Raw genomic sequence first — 16,617 nt, forward strand, 5'->3', positions numbered from 1 at the left:
TTGGTAATTACAAAATCATAATCAGGCATAAACTACAGGCAAGTTTTCTATTTACCGAGTGCCTGTTGTGTGTTAGGCACTGTACTAGGTGCTTTTCTGATTGCTGTTTAAATGAGGTAACAAACCCTTGGTAGTTACTATTATTTTTATTCTACAGAAGTTATAACTAAGGCCCCAAGAAAGGACAATTATGTTCCCCCAAATCATACAACTGGTGGAGCTGGAGTTGAGACCCCTGACTGACTGTCTGTAAAGCTTGTGCTCAGCTTTTCTCTGTATCATGTTGATTTTTTACATAGCCAAAAGTTAGAGATCATTCAGATGAACTTAAAGTGGAGTAGCAGTCCGATTTCCCTGAGCTTTTACCGCTATTTAGATGCTTTTTAAAACCATTTAGTTTTTATCAATCCAACAGAGATAAAATGGCCATCTGAAGGCCAGGCTGGGACACACTGACACCTGAAGTCTGAGAGTCCATCCTGCACGCAGAGAGATGGCTTTGGTCTGCTTTATTCGTCTCGGGGCAAAGATGCCAGCAGCAAGACGTTAGGCCCCTTCATCCAGCAGCGTGACCTTCAGTCTTTTCCAGCCCTGCTGGTGTGGGACGGGGAACCTAAGAACAGAGCAAAGAAGCCGGTTGACTAGCAAGGGTTAGCTTCAGATGACACAGCTATAGCAGAAACTACTGAGATCATCTTCGCTTCAGCAGTGAAAAGGAGGGCCAGGTGGTTTCTGTAGGTCTAGAACTAGAGACGTGCGTACACTTCTGAACAACAACCAGAGAAAAACTAAACTATAAATGATTTATATTTTTTAAGTGACATGATGTTTATTATAGGAAAAAATACAAAATTCAGGAAGTATAAAGAAAATATCCTCCCTGCTCAGATAAAAGTACTCTTGATATTTTGTTAATGTAAAATAATAATAGCTGTTTTTGCCCTTAGTGTATTAAATGGAGTCTTTTCTTGATACTTTTCCCTCCTAACTCATATTAATCACTCCAAGTTCTGTTGATTTTACTGCCAAATACATATCTTCTCTCTTTCTACTTTGTTTTACTCCACCATCACTCTGGTCCTAGCTACTTGTTTAGACTGCTGCCTTAACCTCATAATTGGTCATCTGGCTTCCATTCTTGCCCATTCTTTAATCCATTTTACTTACATCTGCCAAAGTGGTTCTTTTAAACAAGAATTAGAGCCTGCGGCCCTGGCTGGTGTAGCTCAGTGGATTGAGCACGAGCCTACAAACCAAAGGGTTGCTGGTTTGATTCCCAGTCAGGGCACATGCCTGGGTTGTGGACTAGGTCCCCAGTAGGGGGTGCTTGAGGGGCACCCACACATTGATGTTCCTCTCCCTCTCTTTCTTCTTTCTTTCTCCTGTCTCTAAAAATAAATAAATAAAATCTAAAAAAAAAAGAATTAGATCATGAGGCACCCTCTTTGAAACCCCTTACATTGAACTCAGAGTCAAATCCACATTCTTTAGACTCTTGAGGCCTGGCCTTGTCATCTCGTTCTCACTACTCACTATGGCCTTTGTGCACTAAAGGCCTTTTTTGGTGTTTCTGGAATTCAGGTTTATTCCTGTGTCAGTACATCCTCCATGTTTCCTTTGTCAGAAATGCAGGCTGTTTCACGCTCCATTCTTGACGCTCCCACTCTAAGTCTGCGCCTATGCGGGGCATGTGCACGTGCCCTCTGTCTGAGCTTGCCTCCTCTTTCGGCTCTCTGCTTCTGTGTCACTTCCTCACAGAACCCTTCTCAGATTCTCCAGAAACACCTGCCGTGCTCTCTGACGGTTCTTTGATTTGATCTTTTATAGCACTTGTAACTATAGAAGTTCAGTACATTTCTACGTTTGTCTAAATTCTATCTCCTTTACTGTAAGTTTCACAGGAGCTCCTTATTGCATATCCAGTGCCCAGCATAGAATGAATATGCCCTGGGTAAATATTACTGAGTCAGTGAAATATGGAAGTTAATTTTATGGCGTTTCCTTATCACGGACTATTTATTCAACAGATGTATGGAAAACCAACTTTGTGTTAGGTGATGAGATTATATTCTCTGATATTAGTATGTTTTGCTGGGAAATGTTTTCACAAACTGTTTAGACTGTCTCCTGTATGCAGGCAGAGTGCCAAGAGCAGTCAGAGCCAACATTTCTGTGTTTCTCTGTGCAGGTTGGATCCCGGAGACCGCAGAGGAATGGAAGCTTCTCCTTCACCTTGTACAGAACAAGAACACAAAGCCAGTGCCCCAGAAGTCAGCAAATGGGAACTTCGGTGATGGGCCTTCTCCTATCAACGTGGAGAATGTGGCACTGCTGTTAGCTAAGGCCATGGGTCCAGATCGGGCCTGGTCACTGCTACAGGAATGTGGTTTGACCCTTGAGTTGTCAGAGAGGTTTACCAGAACCTGCGATATCCTAAGGATTGCCGAGAAGAGGCAGAGGTAGTAACTGTTGTCACACCCTCTCCATAGGTGCTTGGGAAATGTAGAACCCCACGATTTTCTGGACTAGAGAGATCATCTAGTCCCAGCCCCTCACAGATGAGGGGACTGAGGCTCACGTGTTGATGAAGGGAAGTGGCTAAATAAATGTTTTTTCGCCATCATGACCAAGGCACTGTTTGGATTAATGTGAATGAATACCCACACCTGAGGTGTACTCAGTTCTTTGAGAATATTATTGGTACCAGATACCTAATTGTCTCAGTCATGTTCTGGTAAAGTACAGGGAGCACTGAATTAACCATCTTAGCCATTTTTAGGTGCTTGGTTCAGAAGTGTTACGAATATCCATGTCATTGTGCAGCCTGGTTCCAGAGCTCTTTCATCTTGCCAAACTCTCTACCCATTAAACAACACCTCCTCATTTCCCCTCCACCCAGCCCTGGCAACCAGCGTTCTACTATGTCTTTGTGATTTTGACTGTTCTGTGTACCTCATTGAGGCATAATCATAAAGTATTTGCCTTTTTGTGACTGGCTTATTTCACTTAGCATAATGGCCTTAAGGTTTATCCATATTATTGCATGTGTCAAAATTTCCTTCCTTTTTAAGCTAATACCCCACTGCATGTGTATTTTGTTTACCTATTCATTGGTGAGCGGACACTTGGGGTGCCCCCACCTCTTGTCAATCGTGAGTAATGCTCCGGTGAACGTGGTTGTACAAATGTCTCTTTGAGACCCTGCTTTCAATTCTTTGGGGTATATATACCCCAAAGTGGAATTGCTGGAACATACGGTAATTTTATTCTTAATTTTTTGAGGAACTACTATACTGGTTTCCATAGAGACTGCACCATTTTACTTCCCTCCCAACAGTGCACGAGGATTCTCATTTCTCCACGTCACTAGTTATTGGTGTTCGGTGTTTTTTAATTATAGTTATCCTAATGGGTGTTAGGTGGTATCTCATTGTGGCTCTTATTTGCGTTTCTCCAATGGTTAGTGATGTCGAGCATCTTCTTAATATGCTTGTTAGCCATTTATATATTATCTTGGAGAAATACCTGTTCAGATCTTTTTGCCTGTTTTCAGTCACACTGTTTTTGTTGGTGGTCTTGTATGAGTTCTTTATATACTCGTATATTCACCCATTATCAGATATGTGATTTGCAAATATTTTCTCTTATTCTGTAGGACAGTATGCCTGTTCACTCTGTTGTTTTTTATTTTACTTTATTTTTTAAAGATTTTATTTATTTATTTTTACAAAGAGGGGAAGAAAGGGGGAAAGAGAGGGAGAGAAACATTGATGTGAGAGAGAAACACTGATCAGTTGCCTCTTGCACACCCCCAACTGGGGACCTGGCCTGCAACCCAGGCATGTGCCCTGATTGGGGATTGAGACCACAACCTTTTGGTGTATAGGATGATGCTCCAACCAACTGAGCCACCCGGCCAGGGTGATTGTGTCTTTTGCATAGAGTCGTAACCCAACGAACACAGGTCTGGCTGCCCGCTGCTTTGAAAGCCAATACTTGAGAGGCAGGTGCTGATGTAAAAGTGGTTATATTCAGGTGCTGGCAACCTGGAATATGAGGGGCTCTTGTCTCAAAACCCATCTTAACATCTAAGTGTGGGCCGGGGTTTTTATAGGGAGGGAGAAGGACAAGGGGACCAGAGAGACAGGGGAAGAGGCTGTGGAAGTGCAGGCAGCATCCTTGCTGGTCCCGATATGGATCTTTAACATCAGCATCCTGGAGCTGGTCGGCGCCCCCCAAATTCCTGCAGTTGGGCAATCTGCATCACCCAAAGTCGTGGTCACAGTCCTTTCCGGTACAAGCAGGGACTGGAACTGCAGGCACTTGCAGCATGCTTACAAAGAAACTCAGTATGTGAGTTCTTGTTATCAGTGTGTTAGTGCATCCCATTTATTCTAATTCCATTTCATGGGAAGTCAGAGTAGTGTAAAGTTTTTATTCCCTGTTACAGAGTCAGTCAGCTTTTGGAATCCTCTAATTTTCTGTGGTTTTAAAAGGGTTTTTTTTTTTTTTTTTTTTGTAAAGAATGAACAATGAGAACTAAATTTACTTGTTTCTTTTTTTTGGAATTTCAGAGCCTTGATACAAAGCATGCTTGAAAAATGTGATCGGTTTCTCTGGTCTCAGCAGGCCTAGTGGAAGAAGATTGAACAGGATGTCAGGACACTTTGAGGAAAACGGAATCATGCTCCTGAATCTTCTGAATGCATGTGTTATTGAAGGAAAGGCACTACCTGAAAACCTTGCCACCTTATTGGGAATACTTAGCCCAGTGTCTGTAACCTCCGCATTTATGGCTTCTCTGTGGCCTCAGTGTTTCTCTACCAAAGTTGACCTTTGAAAGGAATCGGTCCTTGTTTACTGCCATGAAGTGTTCTGGAATCAGAATGTGAGTGTTCACAGCTCTGCAGCCCTTACTCTGACCAGCAGTGGTGCTTCCTCCTTGCTTGGGGGTTGAGGGAGCGGAAGTTTCTCATTCTGGCCACGTGGAGACAGATAATGTAACTGACGTTACACTAGCAGGAGTTGAATTCTTTATGTATCTTGCCTGGGACAGTTGAGAAATTACTGAAATATGACCGGGTGTAATGGAATTAACACATCAAATAAGTAAAACACAGAAGACTCAAATTAAATGAAATAGCCCCCTAAATTGAGCTAATTTAAATATATATATTTTCCAGTGTTTGACATTTTCTAATCTGAATCCATATCCAACTGACTAATTCATTACCAGAAATGTTTTATCTCTAATCTTTTCTAAACAGAGAGGAGTTCAAAGCAATCATGCACTTTGAGAAATTATTTTTAAAAGTTACACAATAAAAGAAGTCTAAGTACTAATAAAGATTGAAGCGGGTGTTTGTATTATTATTCTTTTTTAAAGATTTTATTTATTTATTTTTAGAGAGAGGGGAAGGGAAGGAGAAAGAGAGGGAGAGAAACATTGATGTGAGAGAGAAACATTGATCTGTTGCCTCTTATACATTCCTCTAACTGGGCACTGAACCCATAACCCCGGTGTGTGCCGTGACAGGGAATCGAACTGGCGACCTTTCGCTTTGTCTGACTATGCCCAACCAACTGAGCCTCACCAGTCAGGGCAGTGCCTGCATTATTTAAGCTGAGTACTAGATTGCTGTTTTTCAGGCTCCCATACACTTACATAGCATGTAAAATCTGATTAAAGTTTTTATTTGAATAGCATGTAGACACAGAGTTTATTGTGAGCAACTTGCAGGGAGGTGTGGGGTAGACTTAGTGTGGAGGAAGCCAAGTGTCGGCTACATTGAATGACTTTTCTGTTTATAACACAGCCAGAGATCTATAGACAGAAGTTGCTGTCATACTTTCACGTGACATTTGCGTATGTTCTATGACCTGATAGGTTAAAGAGATTGTCAGAGAAAGGAGGGTTCACAACGCTTGTTAGAATTTTGGGAAACCTAATGAGTCTGGTCAACAGTGTGTGGTGGTGGTGGGGGAGGGTGTGTGTGTGTGTGTGTGTGTGAGTGAGAGAGAGAGAGAGAGAGAGTGAGAGAGAGAGAGTGTGTGATTTCTCCATCCTAAGCAATTCTCCACCAGCTTGGGTGTCCTGCGATTCAAATCAGTTCTCACACTATCCACTTGGTGAAGGGATGTTAAACCAAAACCTTCACGGCCAAAAGCTTTTCTGAAACAAGGGTTTATTGAGCCATCTGCTAGTCAGAAAGAGGACCAGGTCCCGGACATACGATCTAAGTCACCAGTACCAGGGCGGGATGGAGATTAACATTCGTCTTTGTCTCTAGGCTTTTTTTTTTCTTTAAAGATTTTATTTATTCATTTTTAGAGAGATGGGAAGGAGAGGGAGAGAAACATCCATGTGTGGTTGCCTCTCACACGCCCCCAACACCCTGTGCCCTGACCGGGAATCAAACTGGTGACCCTTTGGTCCACAGGCCACCATTCAATCCACTGGGCTACACCAGCCAGGGCTATCTGTAGGCTTTTTATATAATGGTTTGGGGGAGGAAGATGCAAGTTGTTTTGAAAGGACTTACACTGGCTTTAGAAAATGGGGGTAGGAAGAGGTGAAATGCGGGCAGTTCTGGGATGGGTGCACAGTCCTTCGGGAAGAATTGTGTACTTCTGCGGGATTGGGTGTGGACAGCAGTGGGGTGGTGTGTGGTGGTCCCCTCGGAAGTTGATTCAAAGTTTCAGTGTACATTCAGGCATGTGAGTGGTCTTTTGTTAGTCTCTGCTTACAGCTCTTAACTGAATAACTCCAGCTGTCTTTTTCGCCCACTTTTGGGCCAACTGTCATTTAATGTGGATATCTCAGAGTTTCTCTTGTCAGTGCTTAGTTCCATAAGTCTGCCCTCCACTTAGACACCAGTCGCAAGTCCCGGTTGTTAACTGTGCTTCTGACTGATATAAAACAGCGGTTCATTCCCACAGTTCGCTCCTTGGTTTAATTAATTTGCCAGAGTGGCTCACGGAGCTCAGTAGGAACGTTTTACCTACTAGACTAGCAGTTTATTATGAAAAGGTAGAACTGAGGAACAGCCAGATGGGAGAGGTGCATAGGACGCCGTGTAGGGACAGTGGGAGGACCTCCCACGCCCTCGCTGAGCTCCGTGCTCCCCGAATCTCCACACGTTCACCAAACCAGAAGCTTTGGGACCCCATCCTTTTAGGGTTTTATGAAGGCTTAATTACACAGGCACGATTGATAAAATCACTTGGCCATCGGAGACTAAACAGTCTCCAGCCCCTCCTCCCGTCTCTGAAGGTGGGGCGTGGGGTGGGGTGAGCCTGAAAGTTGCAGTCCGCTATTCAGGTGGTTGGCAACCAGCCCCCAATCTAGGTGCAGTCCAGAGTCACCTCATTAACACAAAAAAGCAACCTCTTCCTCACTCATGGCCTAGGAAATGTCGAGGGTTTTAGGAGCTCGATTTCAGGTACTGGAACCAAGACCAGATAAACACTTCTTACAAATCACAACATCACACCTTCCCTCTAGCATCAGCCGGATTTGGACTGTGTGGATTATGTGGAATGTGAGTCTATACTAAGGTAAGGAGCCACAGCCTGCCCTTTGCCGTCAGCTTTGGTCCTTACACAGTGACTGTCCCAAACACCGCCCTGAGGGAACCTCAGAAGAAGGAACAGCCCGACCCGGCACAATTGGGCAGTCATTTCCCAGCAGATGTTTCTAGGGCATATTATAGCAATCTTCATGTACCAGAAGGCTACAGAGAGAAATGTCTGGCATTTAAAAATATCATGTCATCAGAATTCACTTTCCAAGTCAAATAAACCCAAAAACCCCCGCTTCAGCCAAATATTTAAATTGGAAGTCTACTTGGAAACTAGGCAGTGTTTTCAAATACAGCTTATATCTTGACTGCCTTAAAAAAGCAAGACAGACTGTGATTCACGGTTGCTCTACTTTTACTTTCGTTTATACACTTGACGGTTGTTTAACAGGGCTGCAGGGCGGCGCAGTCGGGAGACCTTGGGTTCTGAGGCTGATTGTCTGAATGTCTGCTCTGTCTTAACCAGACTCTGGGAAGTTATTTTGTTTCTCTGAGTTTCAGTTTCTTCATCTATAAAATGGGGATAATATGAGCACCCATTAAGGGTGTTGTGAGGAGTAAATGAGATACTGGATGTGAAGCATGGAGCTCAGGAATCAGCACATAGAGTGAGGTCAGAACTACCTCGCGGTGACCATTCAATGAGCCTAAACTCTAGGGCACAGTCCTGTGTCATGCTGGGTGGGTGGTAAATGTTGGCTGCTGTCTGAAAGATTAGAATGTCTTGCTTTTACCCAGTAGTGATGAGACCCATGTAAATTGTTTTACATGATTCAGAGAAAGTGGGAAGACAAAAACTGCAGTTAATAACGTTCTTGATGTATGAAATTTGACCCTGTTCTGGTCATCTTTGCCTCTTCCTTCTTCTAAGCCCTCACTGCTGTAAAGAGAAAACCACAAGCCCACGTCACAGAGATTCAGCAGACACCCTGCCACACCAGGGGTCAACAGAGCTGCAGAGCAGTAGCCGAGAGTAGCGCTAACGCCTTAATTTTGATCACACATGTTCATTAAGCTGAGAGTCCAGTCAAAAGAGGGGAAGTGTGAAAGAACTTTCATCCATTCCTTATGGATGACTCTGAATCAGTCTGCATATTCAGTTACTATATTCCCCTTGTGATCTAGGCCCATTTGTATCTGAGATTAGCAGGCAAAGCCTGGCTTTAGGGACATAGTCTCGGTGTCCTCAATTCCCAGGCTGTGGAGCTTCTCCTAGTAAACTGCCCGTTTCATGACCGGAGGCCTGTGTGTCACGCACAGCCCCCAGCGGGACTGAGCCCTGTGCTTGGCTTAATGCCCTGCTTTCGGCATTTTGGCATTTTTAATAATATCCGAACAAAGGTCCCCACATGTTCTCGAACTGGTCCTGGCTGCCACGGTGGGTCTGAGGCGGAGCCTGAGATGTTACATTTCAGACAGAGTCCCAGGTAGTGCTGAGCTTCTGGTGCCCGGATCACCCTCTGAGTAGGAAGGTCAGTCTGAATTTGGGGGGAGCAGAAACTCAGAAGGAATCTGAAAGTCAGTGCAGAGCCCAGACCCTGGTGAGGTAATTACTTATCACAAATTATTCTGTGAGACATAAATTTTTGTGGTTTTTAAGCTTATGTATTTTTTTTATACCGACTTAAAGGCAGACACTTTCTACTGTTCTCGGTTTGTTTAGACTTGAATCATTTTGGAGACATGGCTTCCAGTGAGGTGAGCCCAGGAACAGGGCCCAGGCTGGGTCAGACGGCTCTCTGGTCCCCCCTGCCATGCTAGGGGTGCTGGCTGGAACGGCCTTCACAATCCGGGCATTAGAGTTGAGTCTGGAATCCGAGGAGAAGACACGCAGACTTCCAGTCCAGCCCAGGCGGTGCGACCCAGGCTACTAGAGTTCAACTTTGACGTTGGGGGCCAAACTGTAGCTAACGAAAAGGCGCTGGTCACTGCTCTCGGAACTTCTCTCTATTGGTGACCTTGTGGCTTACATTGTCCTTGGACCCTCTAACCATAGGGGCCATCATATTGCCCTAATTTTACTCCAGCTTCTAGCAAACTACTCATTTTTGTAAGAAAACAAAAAGTCATTTTAAGCAAAATATTGTATGGTGTGTAACAGATACAATCTTGCTGGTAGGAATGCCACAATGTCCCTACACCTATCAAAGCCCCGTAGCGTTTGTTCCCAGTGCCTTACAGAGCACTGGGCTCCAGGTCATGCTCCTCTGGGTTGGTCTGTGTGGGTGGGGTCGCCAGGTTCATGGCCGCTTCACTTCACAAGTCTGTGGAATTTACATTTCTCCACGCCTCCCCATTGTCTCCACCCCTCTCCCCTCGTGGCTAACCAGTGTATATTCCTCCTCTCTTTTTCATTCTCAGCCTGAGGTTCCATCAGTCTTTTCATTCCTGAGTGAATTTCCTGTGTCCACCCGCTGGGGAGGCTTGTTTTCCGCACACTGTAGAAAGGCACAGGGCTTGGGGTGTACCAGGGAAGGTTTGTGGGCCCTGTCAGAACTCCCGGGCCCTCCTCTTTCCCCAGCACTGCTACAGCGGTGCGCTCCCCGTGGCTTCGACGCTTTCTGTGCACGTGCAGCCTGGTAGCATCTCGCTTTGAGTCTGCTCCGCGACCTCGCACGTCACGCCCCAGGGGACTCCCGGGCCACTCACACATGCATGGCAATGAAATGTACGGGGATGAACATTCAAGGACTCACCCCTGACAATGGAGATGGAAGCCGGTGGATAGGTGCTTTTATCTGACTCCTGGGGATAGTGCCGAGTCACTTGTTACTCTGTTCCTCAGAAGGTTCCAGCTCCAGCTCTGAGGCTGTTGCTCACGGCTGGCTCTATAATATGTCTTCATGTTGGCCTTGATCTTGCCCTGTGTTACTCCTCAGTCTCTCACTGCAGCAAATAAGGTATGGCAATGGGCCCACACTTAGGGAGCTCACTGGTGTCGAGGCTGGAGACAGTGTAGGAAGAACTCTGAGACTGCAGGGCTGTTACTGGCTGGCTCTAGAATCCTGGTTGCCAGGAAACGCCTTTTATCACTTAGGTAGAACGAAGAGCAAACCAAGTCAGGGAGGAGGAGGGAGACACATCTCACCCACTAACTCAGCAGTCCTGAGCCTGGTCCGATAATATTGCCAGGTGTTCCAGTATCACAGGAAACACTGTGTTAGCAAGGAAGGAGGGAAGTTTTTGAAATTCTGTGTAGTGTTTCCACGGTCTTGGAAAGAAAGCCTTGAAACCGTGCTTTCATCCCAAGGCCTGGAATGCGGGAGAGGGTCCACAGTGCCCAAAGTAGGAGCCCATAAACAACTTTGGGTAACTGCCCCAACTTTAACTGCCTCCTGTCATGTCTGTTTTACAACAAGATGAACCAATGGGGTCTGGAGTAAGATAAGGGTTCGGGCTAACAGACCCCCACACATACCTAAGTTTGGGTAGCCACCCCCGCCCCCCGAAAGCTGGCACCACATGCACCCATCAATCAATATGTAACTTTTTACTCCCACCCCACCAACTATATAAGTCCTCAGAACACAGGGCTCGCTCTCTGGGCTCTTGGGGCACTCTTGGCTCTCTGGAAACCCGGCCTCAGGCCACTCAGGGTCTTGCCTCCCTTCAGCCACTCTTACTTTTGCCTCCCTGCTTTGCCCTGAACCTTTGCTTTTCCTCTCCCCCCTGGCCCCCACTCTTGCTAGGCCCATTCTCTTCCATGGGAACGGGTCACTAATAAACTGACTGCATGCTAATAGAGTTGCTGATCAGCAAGAAGAACCAGGTCTCTCCTGTCAACGGTGTGGCCGTGAAAAACTAGCTCCGAGTGGGTAGGGTGAGGATGACTTCACAGGTGTGGGTGAAGGGCTGGGGGCGCCTGAAACTGCCCGCGAATGTGGGGCATGGGCCACTGGGAAGTTTCTTCGAGGAGCAGAATTTTTATCGGAATCTGAATTCAAGGACAGTGGGAGTCAAGATGTGAAGAATTAATGTGAGAGCCATTCCTCAGGGAGCATGAAAGGCACCGTTATAGGCGTCAGCAGGGTAGGGGCTGGTGTGGTGGAGCCCGAGGTACCGCTTGCCTGAACTTCTGGGATTAGGCTCCCAAACACGATTGGAAAGGGGCCACTGAGGGATGGACGAGGCTTGCATGCGGAGCTGCGGACAGGACACACTGACTGGGAGTGAGGAGATGGGGGCACAGAGAGGCCTGGGAACAGCAGCAGAATAACTGGAGAGGCCTCAGCATGATCAGGGGGAGGAGTGGTGGGAGGCATAGACATCTAGTCTGCGTGGCTGTGGATTTCAGAGGGGAGAGCCCAGGTGGGTGGCCTGGCCTTAGGAGACCCCTTTTGTCAGCCAGGGCCAGTCAGGAGGGGGAAAGCTGCCAGTAATTTGCAGAGGGAGGGTTTAACATACAGAATTACTAACTAGTAAGTGGAGATAGGCTTCTACGGGAAAAGAAATAAAGGATTAAATCACAAGAATGAGATTTAGATGTTGTTGGGAGCGTGTGCACACTAGATGGCAGAAGTTTGCTGGGTGCCACTAGCCAAAGCAAGAAACTTAACAAGGAAGAAACTAGAAGGTGCTGGGGTGAGCTAGTCTGGTTACGGGAAGGGGTGCTGCAGGGCGTCTGCCTCGCATGACACCGAGATTTTTGTGTCCCCTCCACACAAACACTCAGGCACATGCTCGGCCCTCTTGTGGGTGTCCATCCATCACCCCTTGGTATTGCACAGGCAGCCCTTATACAAAAGAATTAAACACACTTTTTATCATTCAGACTTATAAGCGTTTATTATACACCCATTAGGTGCCCTCTATTAGCAAATGCATGTAGACCTCAACCACTCGGTGTCCCTGCCCTGAGGGGGCTCAGAGCCCCGGCCCTGGGAGCACAGAGAAGGAGTCAGTACTTGTCCGGCAGGCCAGCAGGTCTGAAACGATTGGGGTCTTTGCCGCTCCTGCCCCATTCGTTGGCTTCCTGGTCCTTCCTCGAGTCCTCCACTCCATGGCCACTGTCTCCATACTTGAAAAGGTCTGTGACTCTCTGAGACTGCTCTCTGGCATCGCTGGAATGGAGGAGGGCAGGTAGGAGGTGAATCAGGGGCTGATGAGAAACTGCCCCACCTCCCCACTCTCCCCTTTCCAAGGGATCAATGACTGAGAGAAGCCAGGAGAGACCCTGCCCAGGCAGCAATGCAGCCCTGGCTGACCCCAACGTGGGGTGTACAGCACACACACAGGAGGGTGGGAGTCACCCATTCTAGCTGCCTTGTTCTGGCTCCTTTAGCACCTCAGGCTTCCCAATGGGCCCAGAGGGTCAGGGTAGTCAAGAGGAGGAGGGACCACATTCTTCACCGGAAACTTCTCTGGGCTTGACCCCACATCACTCCTCAAGGCCACCAAGCTCTGCTCGCCACCCTGCATCCCCAGGAGCCCTGTTACCTGATCACTTTAGCAGCCCAGGCACCTCCAGGGCCCCTCTGGGCAGCGTCATAGTTCCCCCGGGCGTGGAAGTATTTATCTGCACCTTTGTAGTTGGCTTCTCTCATGTCAGAGTAGGCTTTCCACATGTCTCTAGCCCCTGGGAAGGAAGGGACATGTGAGGTGGAGGTGATCACATCTCAGCAAATGAGGAATAAAACATTTTCTTCTACTGGTTGTATGATTTGAGCCTTTGACTAAGCCCTTGGAGATTAACTGGAATGAGATACATGTTTTTTTACCTTTTGATCCTGGGTTAACATTAAGAGAATCTGATGTGGTACAAGTTTTACTCTGTTTGACTCCATTCTAAGTTCTGTTGCTACTTTGTCTTTGGCTGTGTATGAGGCATGTGGAGAAGAGGTGAGATGGTCTTTAGGGGATGGTCGTTTGTACAAGGAACCTCCGCCTGGAAGGATGCAGGGAACCCCTGGCTGGGGGTGAGAACACAGGGGATTCTGAGGGAGGCTCAGAAGCACAGAGCTCCTCGCCAGTCAATGGGAGACATTCACCCCCTGGGCGAGGAACAGACAGCCCATCCTGAGGACGTCTGTGTGTCTGGGCACATTTGGCACCTGGGCAACTGTCAGGGTTCAATCCGCATGCAATAAGAGTCAGTTCCCTCAGAGACTTTAAAGAAATGGGGTACTAGATGCAGAACAAGGGCAAGTGCCCCACCAGCTCTAAAGTTCCATGTTCTCCCCATAAAGTGGGGGAGTCTTGCTTCCCTCAGAGTGGTTATGCAGAAACACTGAGAAAAGACTATGTAATGTCAGAACGTTGTAGGTGGATCATATAGTATTACTTTACTTCTCTGGACTTTAGGAAGAGGAAGAGCTAAAGGAAGTAAAAGGTCCAACTAAGATGAACAGGGAGTCATAGAATGAATTTGATCAAGGTAAAATTAAATGGCAAAAAATGTAATAATTTGTTAGGCAAAGAGAAAAATCTAAGGTAGAGTTAGAATCATGGTCTACACAACTAATTACTCTATGAGATCACTGATCTTCATTTCCTATGTCATTTGACATTAGAAAAGATAGTTTTAGATAGAGTTACGACATTCCTACTGTACTGACACACACAGAATTAAATAGATCCCTGTAGCCCGGACTTAACAAGAATTTCCAAAATGTGGGGCATATTTTACCACCAGGGGGCAGCGCATCAAAGACAGTGTTTCTCAAACTTCAGTGTGCACACAGTCAGCTAGGGGCGTAATAAAGGCAAGGTTTTACACTCAGCCCCAGAAATTGTGACTCAGTGGACCCGGTGGTCTGCCTTTTACAAAGCACCCCAGACTCCATATGATTCTTGTGCAAGTGGTCCTTTGAGAAACACTGACCTAAGACATGAAAAGATATTTTTAGACGGGTCTATGAGAATTTAGATGGAATTAACAGAAACTCTGAAGACAATTACTCAGAGTCAATTGCAGGAAAAAATGCAAAATAATTCGGTGAATAAACGAAATTTTATTTCTTTACTACGGCTACTGAGGTATCTGTCTCTATTGGTTTCCCGGCCAGATTGCAGCCCCAGCAGAAACATCACCAGGCAATTCATCGTGGCTTTCATCACAGGGAGGGGAGCTCTGTAGATTTGCCCGTCAAAGGCACCACATCCCCACTATTAGCAATTTGCTCAGATAAGGAACAGAACAAGTGTTCACAGAACCCTCGGTCTTCCATGTGCAGCCTTGTCTGGGAGGCCACCTGGTACCGTGGTGAATACCCAGGTCCAGGATCTCATGAACCTGATTAAATACTGCTCCACCTGGCGACTTTGTTAGGTCTTTTACTCTCTTTGCTCCTCTGTCTCTCTGTTGAGAGATAATGGTACCTACCCTGTGGGACTGACAAATTAAAACAAGAGGAGGAAAATGAGCTTATTATACGTGAAAAACACTTAGGATGGTGTCTAGTATTAAAACCTCTATTAATCTTTGTTGTATTAACTAAGAGGTTGGGGAATGTAAAATACTCCCCACACCTTTGAGTCACCCATTTCATAGCTGAGAGGGAGAAATGAACTGTCCCTGACTGCCATTAGGGGGCAGTAGAGTGTGATTTATATTTAAGGAGTCACCACTGAAGTCCCCATCTCTTCATCACTCCTGCTGAAAGTTGGGGCACAAACTTCTGCTGCCCTGCAGCTCCAGGATCCCCACAAAAGAGTACACAGCTGCCCAGGAAATCCCAGGGAAAATCCTAGGGAACACCTACCATGAAAACACTGTTCTCTTTCTTCCTAGTGAGAATGTGGCCTCTGCTCAGGTGGAACCTGGGTGCAGATCTGATGCAGCCTCCTCAAAACCCAGGCTGGGTCCTTACCATGACCAGCTTCCCTGAGGAACATTCCCCATCCTTGGGTGCTGACGCCCAGCACCAGGGAGCAGAAAATGATGACGACGGAAAGCTTCATCCTGAGGAGAGAGTTAGGCAGACACAACCAGCATGAAGCAGTTGTGTCTCTGTTTTGGTGATGCTGACCTCACCTAGCATTCCAAAAGTAAATTCCACTCAATTTTATATTTCCATGTCAACATCTATGTCCATCTGTCCACCCGTACAGGTGGATGGCTTGTATTTCAGAGCCTCCAGGTCTACCTTTTCATCTGACTCATTAGAATCACAGTGCTTTCCTTTACAGGAGAGTGCAACGTATAAGCCAGTGGTTTTCAACTGGAAGCTGCAACAACTTGTTAAATATGCAGTATCTGACTATTTAGTCAGATACACTGACCTGTTTCCCTTAAAATTTAAAACTAAAAAAAATGAAAAAACCAACACAACAATAGCCATCTTCTGTGAATGAATCAAAATTACAACTAATTCTTTGTCAGACCAACAAAAAATATTTTGGGTGTGCCATGAAATTTTAGTAGTTAGTTCACATGTACCACAAGATGAAAAAGATTGAAAATCACTTGTGTAAAATAATTTCCATTTCAGTCATCCCCCATCAGCCCTGAAACCCAAATGTAGACGACTTGCCCAAAAGGCATTTGGAAATTCGTGTCCGCTCTACCTCTCTGTAGTATCAGAAGAGTTAACCTATAAATATTGCAGGATACCTGCTCTACCATCACTACCTCACACAGAAGAAGCACATGATGAAATCTCTACCCCAAAAGTATTCCCATTTCATGAATTCTCATTGTCTGAACAGTAGACTCGGGGAAGGTCAGGAGAGCTGGGATGCAGCACAAGAATGCTGCTGGGGAAGGAGAATGTCCACAGAGGGAATGTGGTGGAAAGTTCCAGCACCTCACCTTGGCTGTTGGGTCCTGCAGAGACTCCTGGTGAAGCTGGGCTGCCTGTGCACCTGCCTGGGAGCTGTGCCTGGTGCCATATATACTGATGCTTTGTGGTGGGGCAAATGGGAAGAGGGGTTTGCAGCAAAACACTGAGAATTGGGAAATTCCTCCTGCTCAGAACGGGCCTTCCAGAACATGAGGGTTATTTTCCACACACATCTAAGTTTTCCAGATTGTGCAAGCTGGCAGCTTGCAGGAACGCAGCAAGTTGGCATTTCCTGCCCATTTTCAGTCTCCCTTGTG

General features: G+C 46.3%; 2 protein-coding genes across 3 annotated transcripts in view; one reads left to right on the forward strand and one right to left on the reverse strand.

Annotated features, from left to right (window-relative positions):
• HPS5 (HPS5 biogenesis of lysosomal organelles complex 2 subunit 2) overlaps positions 1-5,319 on the forward strand; it is a 37,736-nt gene extending 32,417 nt beyond the window's left edge. For both annotated transcript variants that reach the window (XM_045194010.2, XM_053924073.1), the window contains exons 22-23: positions 2,189-2,459; positions 4,575-5,319. In XM_045194010.2, the coding sequence (XP_045049945.2) occupies positions 2,189-2,459; positions 4,575-4,635 (332 nt within the window). In that variant the 3' untranslated portion in view covers positions 4,636-5,319. The remainder of the gene's footprint in view (positions 1-2,188; positions 2,460-4,574) is intronic.
• A 7,045-nt stretch (positions 5,320-12,364) lies between these two features.
• On the reverse strand, positions 12,365-16,394 carry LOC128779137 (serum amyloid A-2 protein-like). Its single transcript, XM_053925705.1, has 4 exons — positions 16,330-16,394; positions 15,389-15,480; positions 13,017-13,155; positions 12,365-12,640 (listed from the first exon to the last, which is right to left on the reverse strand). Exons 2-4 carry the CDS (start codon positions 15,477-15,479, stop codon positions 12,478-12,480), a joined length of 393 nt encoding a protein of 130 aa, XP_053781680.1. The 5' UTR covers position 15,480; positions 16,330-16,394; the 3' UTR covers positions 12,365-12,477.
• Between the last annotated feature and the right edge of the window lie 223 nt (positions 16,395-16,617).

Source organism: Desmodus rotundus, chromosome 5, assembly GCF_022682495.2.
Source record: "Desmodus rotundus isolate HL8 chromosome 5, HLdesRot8A.1, whole genome shotgun sequence".
Lineage (NCBI taxonomy): Eukaryota > Metazoa > Chordata > Mammalia > Chiroptera > Phyllostomidae > Desmodus > Desmodus rotundus.